Raw genomic sequence first — 17,438 nt, forward strand, 5'->3', positions numbered from 1 at the left:
ACCCCTTTTATCTTACATATGTCACATTGTGCTCTTTTTATTATTGTTATGCCTTTTTCCATAATGGTTTGTGCTCGACAGAAACACATTGCACCTTGGTTATAGACGTGCTCAAAGCTGGTAAAAATGTCTTGCAATAGTTTTAGCTTCATAAGATGTCATTGAGCCTGTTTAGGCGGGGTATCTTTTTACTGCAACTGAATAGAAATAAAAAAACGAGAGACAGGATGCTGAGATATACTCCCCAAGCCACAACAAGCTGCATTGTGTCACCTGCAAGAAAAAAGTCAAGTCAGTCTCCATCAGCCTTTTAATCCATAACTGTTTTTATCAATCAAAACTAGAAACCAACAGGGTCCCACAGCAAAAGCCCCCGCCGACGATAATTGTGCATATTTCACAAATTATACCTGCAAAGTTGAAATCTGGAACAGAATAGAGAATGGTTTGGATTTTTAATAGCTTGTAGATAATTTTTGCATTGTGAAGCTGATCGGAATGTGAACATTCCCTAATGCAGAGACTTCCCAGCCATCCTCAGGTCTAGGGCTTGATCACACGTCTCTGTTTTTGCCTCCTCTTCTTTCACATTCACTATGAGTTTTTTTGTGTTCCAGTTTGTCACCCAGTACACTCATGATTATTGTGGTTTCTTGGTGTTTTCATATGTTATCTTAAAGGGAACCTGACATCACCAGAATGGCTATTTACCTGCAGACATAGGGGTAATCTGCTGGTAAATAGCTTTAAAACCTTGTGTAACCAGTGATTTGAAGTGCGACTATATAGAGAAAATGGAGTTTTAATCAAGGTAGGGTGACATGACTGAGAAAACCTGTACGATCAGACTGACCAGATTTTCTTGGATATGGAGAGAAAAAAAAGTTTCTTCATTCTGTCAATCCGTGAAAATCAGAACGCACTTGGATGACCCATAGGCAAAAGCTGGCCACCTTTGATCCACTGAACTGTCAGTACATACATACCATAATCAGGTTTTATGTAATTCCGGATGATGAGTATGTTCCGATTGATAAAGCCGGGGAATGTTGCATCAACTCAGTATTATAATGAGTTTTATAAGCCCTGATATGGCAGAATTATGCCCCAATTTGGGTGTTACATGTCTGTTCCTTGCCAAAAGAGACCCACTATACGGTCATGGTCTTACTTGCGAGAAACTCGCATGAGTCTCGCATCTCAATACCCGGCACTGCCGCCGACACTCGGGACCGGAGTGTGCGGCTGCATGTACTTCTATGCAGCTGAGCGCTCCAGTCCTGAGTGCTGGCGGCAGTGCCGGGTATTGAGACGCGAGACTCGTGCGAGTTTCTCGCAAGCGTGACCCCGGTCTCCCTCTGATACTCAAATTTTACCTGATTCTTACTCCTCTTTTTGCTGGACCATTAATAACTTGGTTGGTTTTAATACATGCTGGATATAATGAAACCATGATATAAATGGTGATTTCTCCGTCAGCTTTCTAGACTAGGGCTAGAGCTCTGTTCTTATTTCCTTTCTGTTGCAATATACAACCTTGGACCGACACCTATCAATTAACCCTCCGTCAGGCGCAATATAGATTCTCCTCAGTTCATGCGCAATGTGCCTGACAAGCACAGGTCAGAAAACCACCTATAGTAGCTACATATTTCAATTTCAGGACTATAGAAGTAGTCAGTGACCTTCATAGGAATGTATTAAAAGAGATTACACCAAATCAGATGCAAAAAAAAACATTTATTAACCATAAACTTATTAAAACTAAAAGTACCACTTTTCGGTAGTACCGCCAAATAGGCTCCAGTTATCTTTACTTAACTATTGCTTAAATATAAAATTATGGAAAAAAACTTAAAGGATATTGCACTTAGATGTTACTTAATTATTTTCTACTCATCTTCAGTGGTTTCAATTGCAGCAGAAGCAGCACAGGTACACTTAGAAAAGCAAGGTTGGCAGACGAAAGTTGCATGGGAAAGGCAGATTGATTCTTTACATATTTTGCAGTCATATTTAGAAAGCCTTCTGAAACCAGATACAAATGAGCAGGTAGTACAACTGCGTCTTTTAGAAGGTGGTAGAGTCGGTGTTTGTTCTGGAACGTCCTTGGGACGATATCTCTTCAACCGGTGTTGCAGGGCAAGGGGCATTCCAACCGTCTTTGTACTTCTTAGGCTTAGCTCTCCACTCACCAGTTCATTAGCCAATTGTTTTAGGTACATTCTTCTGCGCATTTTTTTAAGTTCATTACCGAGGTAAATTACTTGTGAGTTGATGCCACCCACATTCAGCATTGTAAAGAAGATTACCATCGGCCAGCGTTTGGTATTTCGACTTACATTGAAATTGCCACACATTTGGTCAGCAGTGTCAATGCCGCTTTTGGTCAAATTATAAAAAGTTATGATTTCTGGTTTCCTTAGCTCCCCAGACTCTGGATCAATGGTGTAATCATTATGTAATGAAGAGACCAAAATCACATTTTTCCTCTCGTGTGGGATGTAAGAAACTAAAATCTTTCCATTACTGAACCCAAACATAGTGCTATACTGTTGTTTGCCTTTTGTATATAGAAAATCTGGCGGCAACTGCCTTTTGTTTTTTCTAACAGTTCCCACATATGACAGTTTTTTCGTTTTTAAAAAATCAATCAGATCAAAGTCAGTAAACCAGTTGTCAGCAGTGATATTTTGACCAGATCCAAACATTGGCTCAGCAGTTCTCTTTACCACATCACTAGGCTTGTTGCTCACATTGAAAGGACCTGGTGGCTGTCTTCCACAATAAACTTCCATGTTCATAGTGTACATCATCCTTGCATCAACCATGGCAAAAATTTTAATTCCATATTTGTTTGGCTTTGATGGTATATATTGCCGAAAACCACATCTTCCACGGAAACCTGGAAGCATCTCATCAATAGTGAGGTTTTGCCCCGGGCAATAGCTTTTTTGACAATTCATAATAAATTGTTGAAATATGTCCCGAATTGGTGCAAGCCGGTCATAACCTTTTCGTTCTGTCCGGGTACTTCGATCATCGAAACGGAGGCAACGGATCAGGACTTTGAATCGTTTCAGATTCATCACAAGGCTGAATTTTTCGATGCCATCACCGTCTGTCCCCCACAGCTCCTCCAAACTTTGCCTATTTGCTCTGAAAGCACCAGCTAGGTATAACAAGCCAATAAATGCCTTGAGTTCAATCACATCAGTGTTTTTGATGTCCCTCTCTCTGGAGAATTGCTCTTTGATTGTGTCAATATACTGGTTAGTGAACCGAACAATAGTTTCCAACATGCTATCTGTAATTAGATTACTCCAACATTCCACTGCAGTTTTAGCTTTTCTAGCACTTCCAATAACTCCAGGAAGGTGTGTAATAATATTGTGGGATTCTCTGCGCTGTTTGTTCTTGGGTGCCTTTTTGTTCCACTTTGTATTTTTATCTTTGCCCAAATAATAAGCTAGATCTGTGTCTGTTTCCTCTGTATCAGTGTCATCACCATCCTGCTCTGTTCCAGAATCAGTGTTACATTCTGCTACCTCATCTTCAGATGAAATGTCACTAGATTCCTCTAAATCCTCAGTTACTGCTGGTTCTTCCTCATCATCTTCTAACAAAAAAATCTTCATTTCTTCTAAATGAAGGGGTTTAGATGAATCATACTGTTTTCTGGCCATTGCAGCAGAAAATCTGAAGCAAGAGAGAAAGAGTATGTGTTAGGGCGCAATGTGCCTTAGAAGCCACCCTCCTTTTGTCTAAGAAAACAGTACTTATGTACACTAACTTAGCATTAATCCTTCATAAAACAAGCTAAATACACAATCGTGATGAATAAAAAAAGAAAATACTAACCTTTCAATTTGTGTTGAAATCAGGCGCAATGTGCCTGAGAAGCCAAAGTGTTGATATCTGCTCACTAGAAGGTCTGCTGAGTCACTGTGATATCAGGTTTCACAGAGCCTGTAGAGTCAGGAGATAACTAGGAGGGGTGGGGTTTTCTGATAAGTGGGCAAGGAGAGAGAAGTGAAACTAATTACTGTGTGCCTGTCAGATCTAATGCGCCTGACGGAGGGTTAAGACAACTATTATTTCTGCTGTATAACAGTGCTAAATATGATTGGCAACCAGACCACATCTTTACTATTGTTATATGCAGGTGTGGTGTAGATTTATGTTTATGTGCTGTGTTGATTTTATGTCTCTAGGACACTTTTGACCCCTTTCTGTGTGTGTGTATTGCTCACTTGTGAATGTATGACCATTAATCATGTCACTGTACAGCAGCGTTCACATGAGCAGGTTTTACCTTTCTCCTGGGCCACATGCAGGCGTCTGGTGCAGCACTTGTGCTCAGTTATCCGGCTCGGTGGAGACTGTACCATCCAGCAGCTATACTCCCCAGCATCCTCCGACCTGATCCTGGTCACGGTCAGGGCGGCATCTTTGCGCAGGAACCAGTCCTTGTCCATTGCCGTCCTATGTAAATAGTCTGCACTTAGGTTGGTAAATGTTTTGCCTTTGTCATACACCACAATGGCCTCTGCTCCTTCCGTTATCTTTTTCCAGAGGACGGTGAGATTATTCATAGACTTTCCATAGGAGAAGTGACAAGACAGGACCACAGAATCCCCTACACTGGCTGTGACTGTTTGCTTTGAAGAGCAGATTGGGATAGCTGGGTGGGAAAACAGCAAAATTTCTGTTCAAGTAAAATACTATGAGGACAAACAAACATTATAGATACAGAAAATATTAGATCTTGTCCCCCTTTAAATGCTCAGGTGAGGTCAGGTAATGGGAGAACAGTTTCACTTACCTGACCCTGCAGTGGAGGACACGGCAGAAAAAGCACAGAAGTAGAAGAGGAACGCCATGACGGACGATGTTATCTGGATGTGACTGTCTAGGGCAGATCTCTCCAAGTGTCGTGGGTTGAACTGATCTGTACAGATTAATAGGAAGCTGTCATTGTTTTCACTTTCATTTTTCACGTCATAGGCAAGAAATTACAGTTGGGAAACAATCTGCATGTGATCAATCAGAGGGAACATTAACCACCTCTCAAAAATTTACATACCCCGGCAGAATTTTTGCTTTCTTGGCCTTTTTTCCAAGAATATGAATGATAACACCGAAACTTTTTCTCCACTCATGGTTAGTGGTTTGGTGAAGCCATTTATTGTCAGACTGTGTCTTCTCTTTTTAAATCTGCAAAGAGGAGTGGAACAGAATTCCTCCTGACATGTTCGCAAACCTCATCATCAACTACAAAAATGTCTGACTGCTGTGCTTGCCAACAAGGGTTTTGTCACCAAGTATTAAGTCTTGTTTGCCAGAGGGATCAAATACTTATTTCTCACTGCAAAATGCAAATACATTTATATAATTTATACAATGTGATTTTCTGGATTTTATTTTTGATATTCTATCTCTCAATGTTAAAATGAACCTACTCTTAAAATTTTGACTGTTCATGTCCTTGTCAGTGGGCAAACTTACAAAATCAGCAAGGGATCAAATACTTATTTCCCACACTGTATACTTGACAGTTTGGAGAATATATATTTGGATACCAATTATGATGATTTTATTCCATTACTTTGGATGACATCGTGTAAGGTAGATCATTGTAGGAACCTCTCTTCCAAACACTGCAGTGAAATGTCACTTTTTATGATCCCAACTCTAAGTTATTTGCTATGCTTCCATCCCTCCCTTATCATGTTACAGTGCAGTGAGGAGGACATTAGTATGGGGTTGGTTTCCCCTTTGCAGCTATAGCAGCTTGCACTTTTCTGGGAAAGTTTTCTACAAGAGGCTTCTCTAGGAATTGTCTCCCATTGATCCAGAAGAGTATTTGTGTGGTGAGTCACTGATGTTGAGGAGGAGAGCCTGGATTGCCGTCTCTGTATGGGCCAGTCAAGTTCTGGGACACCAAACTAATCCAGCTACAGACCTCGCCTTCTGCTCTGGGGTACAGTCATGCTGGAACAGAAAAGAGTCTTCACGGAAATGATCCCCGGAAAGTTGTTGGCTACAATTGTAAAAAATGAATTGGTATGCTGAACTGGAACTAAAGCGTCTAGGCCGAAAAACACCCCCGTAGCATTATTCTTCCATCACTAAACTGCACAGTACAGTCAGGTGGGTAACAGTCTCCAATTTGCACCAATATACAAATGTGATCCTCCTGGGGGTTTACAATGATAGTAAATGCATTCTGTGTAAAAGATCTTTGAAAAACAATAAACTTGTCAAATGCCATCCATTTTCAGAATTGTTTCTTCTGTTACAGGTGGCTTGGTTGTAGCTCGGCAAGTAGTAGGGTTCTCCTGATCTGGTCCAGCATGCGCAGAGAGTTTTTCTGTAGTAAATGGGTTATGTGTGCTGAGACCGAGGAGGACACCACCCACTGTTAGTAGCACTAAGTCCACGTTCACACATTCAGTATTTGGTCAGTATTTTACATCAATATTTCTAAGCCAAAACCAGGAGAGGAAAAATCAGAGGAAAAGTATAATAGAAACACGTCACCACTTCTGTGTTTATCACCCACTCCTGGTTTTGGCTTACAAATACTGAGGTATAAGAGGTACTGTCCAAATATTGATAGTGTGAACGTTTTGTTATAGCACTGCTCAGAGAAGAAATTAGCTTGTTCAGATGAAGCAGGCAGCTCTGTTATTTGTAGTTGTCTGCCTGTATTAGCACCGAGAAGCGATAATGAGCACATCATCCATGACTGCTGGCCTGTGCTGCGCATGCACCAGTCAGACAGCATTGTTCTGTGTAGCAGTCTGTGCTCATTATTGGCAATAGCGCTGCATAGAACAACCCTGTCTGCTCAGAGGGCCAATCGGACCATTCACGTGAGGCAAACAGCATTGTGGTATGCAACAGACAACCTGCACTATTGTATAGTACTGAAAATATGAAGTTCTTCTGCCCTGGTCAGACAGCGTTGTTCTCCAATAACTGGAGCATGCGCAGCCCAGGTCAGCAGTCACAGAGGGGCTCATTATCTGTTCTCGGTGATAGGTCAGGCAGCATATAACAGCGCTGCCTGCCTCATATGCCTATTACCTCTCTGAGCAATGCTATGGTCATTACCCACAGTGGGTTGTGTGATCCTCAGTCTCAGCACACATAACTCATTTACTACAGGAAAACCACCTGCGCATGGTCAGCCAGATCAGTAAAACCCTGTTACTGACCGAGCTACACACATGGTGAAAATTATTGGTACCCCTCGTTTAATGACAAAAAAAAACCCACAATGGTCACAGAAATAACTTGAATCTGACACAAGTAATAATAAATAAAACAAATAATGAAAATGAACAAATGAAAGTCAGACATTGCTTTTCCACCATGATTCCACAGATTTTAAAAAAATAAAAATAAAACTCATAAAATAGGCCTGGACAGAAATGATGGTACCCCTGAAAATAATTTGACAAAAGGGACATGTTAAATCAAGGTGTGTTCACTAATTGGCATCACAGGTGTCTACAGTCTTGGAATTAGCGAGTGGCCTGTATAGAGGCTACAGATACTCACTGGGCTGTTTGGTGACATGATGTGTATCACACTCAATGTGGACCAGAGGAAGTGAAGGAAAGAGTTGTCTCAGGAGATTAGAAAGAAAATTATAGACAAACATGTTAAATGTAAACGTTATAAAACCATCTCCAAGCAACTTGATTTTTCAGTGACTACAGTTGCACATATTATTCAGAAATTTAAGCTCCATGGGACTGTAGCCAACCTCCCTGGACGTGGCCGCAGGAGGAAAATTGATGACAAATCAAAGAGACGGATAATAGGAATGGTAACAAAAGAGCCCAGAAAAACTTCTAAACAGATTAAAGGTGAACTTCAAGCTCAAGGAACATCAGTGTCAGATCGCGCCATCCATTGTGTATGAGCCAAAATGGACCTCATGGGAGATGACCAAGGAGGACACCAGTGTTGAAAAAAAAAATCATAAAAAAGCCAGACTGGACTTTGCCAAACTGCATGTTGACAAGCCACAAAGCTTCTGGGAGAATGTCCTATGGACAGATGAGACAAAAAATGGAACTTTTTGGCAAGGCACATCAGCTCTATGTTCACAGACGGAAAAGTGAAGCAGATCAAGAAAAGAACTCTGTCCCTACTGTGAAACATGGAGGAGGCTCTGTTATGTTCTTGGGCTGCTTTGCTGCATCTGACACAGGGTGTCTAGAATCTGTGCAGGGTACAATGAAATCTCAAGACTATCAAGGGATTCTAGAGAGAAATGTGCTGCCCAGTGTCAGAAAGGTTGGTCTAGGTCACAGGTCTTGCAACAGGATAATGACCCAAAACAACAGCTAAAAACACCCAAGAATGGCTAAGAGGAAAATATTGGACTATTCTGAAGTGGCCTTCTATGAGCCCTGACCTAAATCCTATTGAGCATCTTTGGAAAGAGCTGAAACATGGCATCTGGAAAAGGCAACCTTCAAACACGAGACAACTGGAGCAGTGTTCTCTTGAGGAGTGGGCCAAAATACCTGTCGAGAGGTGCAGAAGTCTCATTGACAGCTACAGGAATCGTTTGATTGCAGTGGCTGCCTCAAAAGGTTGTGCAACAGAATATTAAGTTAAGGGTACCATCATTTCTGTCCAGGCCTATTTCACAAGTTTTATTTTTTTTTTAATTCTGTGGAATGATGGTTGAAAAGCAATGTCTGACTTTCATTTGCTCATTTTCATAGATTTTTGATTTATCATTACTTTTGTCAGATTCAAGATATTTGTGCGACCATTGTGGGTCTTTCTGTCATTAAACGAGGGGTACCAACAATTTTGACCACGTGTGTATATTCCTAATAGCCTGTGATTGGAAAAGGATGCAATTCTGAAAATGAATGGCATTTGACAAGTTTATTGTTTTTCAAAGATTTTTCACACAGAATGCATTTACTATCATGGTAAAACCCCATGAAGGAACAGAGGACATCCTTCTCTGACGCTCCACTAGAGGGCACTACAGCACATGCATAGAAAGTGTCATTACTGCCAACAGTTTTAAGGGGACAAAATTATTTCAGAATTTGCTAGATGTGTTTCAAAGCTACAAGATGTATGCAATTTGATGTTGAACAATATTTTTAAGAACACATTTTGGACAGCATGGTGGCTCAGTGGTTAGCACTGTTCCTTTGCAGTACTGGGGTCCTGGGTTCAAATCCCATCGATGACAACATCTGCAAGGAGTTTGTGTGTTCCCCCAATGTTTGCATGGGCTTCCTCCCACACTGTTAAGGCATACTGATAGGGAATCTAGATTGTGAGCTCCAGTGGGGACAGCGATGATAATGTCTGTACAGCGCTGCAGAATATGTTGGCACTATATAACCAACACATAATAATATTTGGTAAATATGGAGTGCTGGAGCCATAGTGAGTACACAAAATATTTGATTAAAATGTTTCTGTTTTTGATAAATACTGGACAGATTGTTTCAACTGATCTGTATTGTTGCCATTTTTAGCTCATTAATGTCACTTATGTGGACAATGAGACTTTTTTTTGCAAATGTTAAAAAGAAACACATTCAGAAATATGTTGTTGAGCTAAGTCATAGCTAAGTGTTGTCGCAGGAATTAAACATGGAGTATTAAATAGTGAAAACATTGTAAAATTCAGCATACAAACTAATGTCAAGGAAATGTCTCAAACTGAGCAAACTTTAGGGTACAAAAAATGCTAAATGATATTTAGTTTAATTTATAATGTTCTATGTTTGCACAGTTCATATATGTATTGTTCTCTATTTTTATCAATGATATTTCTGCTACATTACAAAAGGAGCAAAATAGACAAAAAATGGAGTAATTACCGGTGAAATACACCACAAGAACTGCTATAACGGTATGTGCACACATTGAGTAAATGATTGCAGAAATTTCTGCATCTCTTGGCAGGGAAAACGTAGCTGCAAAAACTCGCTTTTTTACCCTGTGTTTTTCTGACTGATTTCATTGAGGTCAATGGTGAAAAATGCTGACAAAAATGCACAGAGAATACATGCTGCAGATTATTTTCTGCATCAAATCTGCAAGTCAAAAATATTCAATGTGTGCATGACACTTCATTCACTTTGTTGACATTGGGATTGCTTCAGGTTTTGCTAGCAAACTTGCATGGCAAAAATGCATCAAATCTGCAACGTGTGCACAAGCCCTAAGTCTGTGTGCACATGGTGCATTTTCAGAGCGTCTTTTATCGCATGGAAATGGGCCAAAAAGGCTAGAGAATCCTTATGCTAGCTAATTCAATGAGAATCCTGAAGTGCTGTGCACATGAGCAATAATTTTCCTTTGAGTATTTGCAGGGTGTTTTTTTCTGCAGCATGTCAATTGTTCGGATTTTTAGCGAGTTTTACCCATTGACTTCAATTGAGTCAATCAAACCCACAGCAAAAACGCAGGTATAAAAATGTTTGCGGATTTGCCAAGTTTTTACAAGTTTTTACGGACTTCCTATGGTGTTTCCCACGCTGTGATCTGCGTGACAGCTCGAGAAACATCGGCACGGCAGTTCTGATCGGCGGTAACGTTACCGCCGTCAGAGCGCTGCGAGGTCATGCTGTCAGATGTCACTGTAACCCCCACAGAGATACTGTGACCCGCAGTAAAAAGCTTACCGCAGGTCACAGTTGTCGGCTGATAAGAAACTACTACTCCAATCAGGCTATGTTTCTTGCCACTGATAACAGTGATAGCAGGCGCCACTGATGGGAGAAGTAGTCTCTCGTCAGCCAACACCTGTGCTCAAACTTAAAATAAAAATAAATAAAACATGTAAAATAATTAAATACATATTAAAAAAAATCATTATTCTCACCTAACGCTCAATCCCCGATGCCCATGTTTCCTGTAAACAATCAAAAATAATAAACAGCCATATACTTTCCTGTCTGCCGTAGTCCAGATAATCCGGCAATCTCACTTGTAGAACAGTCACATTGGGAGATGTGACTGCTCTAACCAACCGCCGGTTATACACTGACAGGATGATCATGGCTCCCGCAGTGTACAGTGCTGAGCTGCCCTGAGAGAAGTCACATGAGTTCATCAGCTTATGAACTCCGGTGATCTCACAGCACCACCGCTGTGTGAGAACTTTCTCACTGCAGCTCAGCGCTGCACACTGCAGGAGTGGTTACACGCTCCTGTGTCAGTGTGTAGCTGGCTGTCTTTGAAAGGAGTCACTTCTCAGCGGACAGGTGAGGAATATTATTGTTCATTATTTTAATTAATTTACAGAAGACATTGGCTTTAGTGGAATGGGCGATGTCATGAGTATGGTTTAATTTATATTCAATAAAGGAGTCTGTCATTATTTAAATTAAAGGAATTTATTCTGAGTGTGTGTTTTTTTATATCACTATGGAGTTTGTAATCTTATAGATGCCTCTCCATTGTTAACCTCTGGGCTTGATGTCACCTGACAATACAAAGGTGACATCAACCCCGCTCAACTTTCACTCCACTTGCCAATTCACCAAAGCAAGTGGGAAGAGCAAGGCTTAGTGCCAATATCCATGGCCCCTTCCTAGGCTATTAATATCAGCCTGCAGCTGTCTGCCTAGTCTTTGCTGGTTAGATTTTCCTACATCAATTTTTTTCTGGAGTCCTCCTTTAAACTAGCCAGCAAAGGCTAAGCAAACAGCTGTCAGCTGCTATTAATAACCTGGGAATCTTTATGGCTACTGACTCATTCCCAGAATATTAACATCAGCACTCTGTTGTCGGCTTTCTCTTTGGTTATGAAAATAATACGGGAGCTCACTCCATTTTACACTGATTGCTGCCAGCTGCTGTTTGGTTACAGCCTATGTAGGTTCATTCTGTTAATGCTCTTACATAGGCTGGTGACAATGTGTGTGTTTATTTAAGTCTTTACTTACTGGTTTAGTAATGAGGGTGTCTGGCTTATGCCTCTTCATTACTAAACCTAGGACTTGTTGTCAGCAACAGCTGCTGACACCAAGCCCTAATCTCATTACCCTGATGCGAAAAAAAGCCTTCATTGCTGTTACAAAAACAGATGCAAAACTCGTACAGAAAATGCATACAAAACACCTAAAACGCTAAAATGCGTGTTTTTGCTGCCAAGAGATGCCGAAACCTTGCAGAAATTTCTGGAAGCAAATACTCAACGTGCGCACATACCCTAAAGCTGAGTGCCCATGATCCGAAACTGGCAGAGCTTTGGAAGCAGCGCATGTTCGGTGCATGCAAAGCTCTGTCGTCTATTGAACGCAGGTAAATCCGCATGTGTTCACTGAACTGTGCAGATTACTGCATTCAATAAATTTCTATTGATGTAATTTCTCATGTGGAGACTAGCATCTCCGCATGAGAAATTAACATACTGCGGTCTTGATAGACGTGCCACATGTCAGTGTCCGCAGGTGATCCACAGACGCACATGAAATCCCATCCACTATGCTGTAACATCTGGCCGCCGCGGGTTTCAGGCTGCATAAATACGCAGCGTCAAAACCGCAGCATCTCCGGATCGTGGGCACATACACATACCCTAAGGGTTTGTGCAGATGTGAAGTATTTGCTGCAGACATTCCTGTATCAAAAACATGTCTCTTCCCAGGAAAAACAATGCATAAAAAATTATCATTTTGCCACATTTTTTTGCCTTTTTATGTGTTTTTTTTATGTGCATTTCCCAGTCATTTGAATGGCTGAAAACCACTGTGAAAACTCTGAAAGAATTGACATGCTGCAGATATGACACTACTTAATATCCGCAAGAAAAAAAATAAACAGCATGTGCATGACATTTCAGAAACCATGAAAATATAAAAAAGGACGCGTGAACAGGCCATAATACAAAAAAAAATGTTCAAAAATAGGAACAATCAGTGATGTCATTTGTGTCTTTAGAGTGCGTTCACGCATTGCTCCTGCAAAGTTTTTTTGAGGGCTGCAGTTTCTACAAGTTTTGGGGAAAAATACATTATTTTGTCACAATAGATTTTTCTGCAATTTTGGGGGGGTCGAAACCCACTCCAGGCACTGTGTGTGACTATACACAAGTGTGATTGAGGTTAGCTCATCGCTGCTGTATTATCAAACAATCATAGTAAATATTGGAGCAGGAGAATGATTGTTTTTCGCCCAGAACACAGCACTGGTATCACACAGTGTGTTGCTTTCTGGAGGGCAGCTAACACTGGTGGGGGGCTGATGTGTTCTTGTGATTAGCTTGGCACACCTATTATTACTTTTCTGTATACTACATGCTATGGATAGTATCAGTGACTATCCACCATGGCTGCCCTGGGAGGTGTGAGAGCTGTCTATGTAGTAGGAGGCAGGGCCCAGGCGCTGCATGTGTACATGGCCCAGAGGAGGAGGAGGAGGGCTGAGATGTGGAGGACATTGGGAGGTCCCTGCTCTTTGCACTGTCCTGAGACTCTCTCCTTCTCTGCACGTCCTACATTCTGTCTGAGCCTCAGGGACATTTAGAGGGTCTTTGAAGGGGGAGTCCGCGAAGAGGAGGTGAGATGCATATATATTTAGATTGTTTGCTGGATTGCAAGGATGGTTTACATGCCAACATGGTGTTATTAGTGCTTCTGCTAATCCCTGGGCACAGGGAGTCTGACAGCTCCGGTGTATGGCTGCACACCTTCCACACTGATCCCAGCCCTGAGGCCGGTGTCCCCTGTTATTTCCCACAGGGGCGGCCTGCCTGTGGTTCTCATTGCTTAGCTGGGACAGGTTTCAGCAATGTAAGCATGTACTCTCATTTAATGGAGCATACCACAGTTTTACTTTTCTCTATCTATTGGCTTTTAATTTGATTTTATAATTATTTTTTTTTTTTGCAGGGGTCACTTGTACTCTATCATCACACCTGCCCGTGATCTGACAAGGACACCAGAGCCAGGACACCACAATGGAGCCCGCTAAGCAGGTCCGGGTACTGATGCTAAATGACATGGAGAAGTTGGAGAAAAGACTCTTTAGGCTCGAACAAGGTAAAACCCCCGGACAGACTGTGGCCCTCCATTACTAATGTTATGTAGACCTACAGAGATATACCGTATATTGCTGAAGTAGCGATTTCCTGACATTGGATTAGCTCAATCCACACTGGGCGTCCGGGTGTGTGTGGGCTCCGGACCTGACAGATTTAGCTGTAGAGGGGGGAAGCCTAATGTTCCTGTAACCCTGCGTATGTGTCGTCAGCAAGTCACTGTTGTAGAAAAAGAAGGCAATTATTATGCTATCGGTGTTGAGGGATTGCATTTTGAGCACTTCTCAAATAAATCGAGTGGATTCAGCAAAAGACAACTTAGAATAAAAGGCAGTTGCACAGTGCCATAAAATAATACCGCACTGCTGTTACAACACTCACAGTGTGGAAAGCAATTGCAAAATATAACACTGCAGACAACTGTTCCTTTATGTTTGCAGAAGATCCAGGAGAGAATATGTAACTCAGACTCCAACCTTTGACACAATAAATAAACCAATGCAGATTGTCTGTCTATCTATCTATCTATCTATCTATCTATCTATCTATCTATCTATCTATCTTGTCTATCCTGTCTATCTATCTATTATCTATCTAGCTATCTATTATCGATCTATCTATTATCTATCTGTCCATCGTCTATCTAACTATTATCTATCTATTTATCCTTCCATCCATCATTGTATCTATCTATTATCTATCTATCTCCCTATCTATAGTATGTATGTGTGTGTATCTCTCTCTCTCTATAGCATGTATCTCTCTCTCTCTCTCTCTATAGCATGTCTCTCTCTCTCTCTCTCTCTATAGCATGTCTCTCTCTCTCTCTCTCTCTCTCTCTCTCTATAGCATGTATCTATCTCCTACTGCTGCACTCACTTGATGTGGTATAGGAAGATGAAGTAAGACAATGTGGATGATGGTGTGACACCAAGATATTGGAGATCTTGGTGTGATCCCAGCCCCCATCTGCTCCTTTGTTTCTATTATCCCACCCTGTCTTTGCTGACTCTTTGCAATCACTAATGTGCTAATTGGCTTGTAATCCACCTGGACCAGATCTTGAAGGTTTAGGTAAAGTAACCTGTTTACCAAGCCGGAACCAGCTGGCCACAGACCTGAGATGCTAAGAGAACAAATGGATTAGGCTAGGTTCACATTTGCAGCTGAGTACGCAGCGTATTGTCCGCAAGCACAAACGCATACAAAAACGCATGTGGACGATTGGCAAGTGCCATTTTCCCGGCGAATTTTTGAATGTACACAAGCCACCCCCAATGGGCGGGTCTTATGTAAATTCTTGAGTATGCAAACGCAAAGCGTGTGCTTGCATGTGTTTCCATAGACTGTAATGCGTTGTTTAGATGCATCACTTCCGCAAGCGTCCACATGTGTTTGGAGGCCGCAAATTGCCGCCTCCAAAATCGCAACATGTTGCGTTAGCCGCGCCCCCGCCGCACAACCCGAAACGACACATGCATAAGCAAACGCGGTTGAATGCATACAAACGCATGTACCTGCGTCCACAACGTTAAAGATAGGAAAACACGACGCATGCAGATGTATGCCTCAGAAACGCTGCGGACACAACCGCAAATGTGAACCCAGCCTAAGTCATCCTACTGTACACTTGTCTGGTACAACCACTAAAGCCCCCCATAGATGTCAGCTAGCTGTCGGTTGACCTATGGTTCTGCCGATTATTTGGGCACCAGCTGTCTCCCCCATGTAGCCAATATGCAGGAGCGTTTCAGTGTTCTCTATGAGGGAGCCGCTGACAGACTCCTCTAGCAGTGGCTTTTCTCTGAGAGCAAAAGGATTGGACATGCCGCATTCTTATCCCCCCCCCATACACATTGGACTGTCAGCCGAACCTGTCGACATTAGCGTGTGATATCAGTCTAATGTGTATGTGGGGCCTTAACATTTATGGCTCCGCAGAGCCAGCTATTGCTCTGTGTTTTACTTTTATAACACCAGATTGGCTTTGAATCAGTCGACCACAACACATTACAGTTATAGCAGATTATGCATGGATGTCAGTCATATGTACAAAAACATAAAACCATTGAGAGGTGAATGACATATCATTTGCAATAGTTACTTTATAAAAAAAAGTATAATTTTGTATATTTGAGATAATAATTAAATGATATTGATATAAGATGTACTTTGGATTTTACGGTGTGGTATAAGTTGTCTTGGTGTTACAGCCATAACATGGGCAAGTAAATTCACACATTACAGTATCATGTGAAAGTCTGGGCACCCCTGGTCAAAATTACTGTTAGGCTGTGTTCACACACAGTGTTTTTTTCGCGGTTTTTCCTGCGGATTTGCCAAAAAATCCACGGGAAAAACGCGAAAAAGAAGCTTCCCATTCATTTCTATGCATTTAGCACTTTTTGTGCACATTGATGCGTTTTTTACCGCGAAAAAAACGCATCACGGTAAAAAAACGCAGCATGCTCATTAATTTCGCGTTTTTTTCCGCGTTTCTGGCTTTTTCCATGTGTCTAGAAACCGCACGGAAAAAAACCCGCAAAAAAACGCACAAAAATCGCGGTGGAAACGCGCAGAAAAAAACGTGCGGGTTCTGGGAAGGGAGTCCTGTTTTTCAGCAGGAAATTTCTGCTACGTGTGCACTTAGCCTTATTGTGAACAGTTAAGCAAGTTGAAAATGAAATAATCTCTAAAAGGTCTAAAGTTAAAGATGACACATTTCCTTTGTATTTTAGACAAAAAAATTGAAATTTCTTCAAAATTTAAAAATTACAAAAAAAGAGAAATGGGTCAATGCAAAAGTTTGGGCACCCTTGAAGATTTGTGTGCTCAAATAGCTTTGACCAAGGTTTCAGAACTTAATTAGCCTGTTAGGGTTATGGTTTGTTCACTATCTTCATTAGGAAAGTGTCAGAGACACCGCACTGCACTTGCTCATAGAGCCAGTGCGTGTGTCCTGAGTACAGAAGCAGTGCTAATAGATACCTGTGGAGCAGGTCAGCAGAGGTGACCATGCGTGCTTCAGGCTAATAGTGTCAGGGTCCGGTCAGTGCTGGAAGGTAAAGAGGCATAGGACCTGCGGACACTGAAATTGGATAATCTAGCACGGGACCTATGGTCATGTGACTGCAAGGGGGCGGGGCTTAGCGTCCTGTTTACAGATAGGACAGGACACCATACAACAACTCGGAGTCAGGCAAAACAGAGGTCACAGCAGTACGGGCAAACGAGGTACAGGAGGGACAAACAGACGGGTAGTCAGACAAAACCAAAGGTCATACACAAGAGGGCGACGTGGTACCAAGGGGACAAGCAGAGAGAAGTCAGGTCACAAGCAGAGAGTCATACACGAGAGGTAGCGCAGTACAAGAGGGTCAGGCAGAACTCG

General features: G+C 41.7%; 1 protein-coding gene across 4 annotated transcripts in view; it reads left to right on the top strand.

Moving 5' to 3' along the window:
* The window catches only part of AGL (amylo-alpha-1,6-glucosidase and 4-alpha-glucanotransferase), a 114,790-nt gene that overhangs the window by 14,449 nt on the left and 82,903 nt on the right, over nt 1-17,438 (top strand). For 3 of the 4 annotated variants that reach the window (XM_073571627.1, XM_073571628.1, XM_073571625.1), the window contains one exon: nt 13,899-14,048. In XM_073571627.1, coding sequence (XP_073427728.1) covers nt 13,967-14,048 — 82 coding nt within the window. In that variant the 5' untranslated portion in view covers nt 13,899-13,966. Of the gene's footprint in view, nt 1-13,419; nt 13,567-13,898; nt 14,049-17,438 lie in introns of those variants that run through there. The other variant, XM_073571626.1, reaches the window with a different exon arrangement.

This window comes from Dendrobates tinctorius, unplaced genomic scaffold (assembly GCF_039654945.1).
Source record: "Dendrobates tinctorius isolate UK_male_01 unplaced genomic scaffold, ASM3965494v1 ptg000029l, whole genome shotgun sequence".
Classification (NCBI taxonomy): Eukaryota; Metazoa; Chordata; class Amphibia; order Anura; family Dendrobatidae; genus Dendrobates; species Dendrobates tinctorius.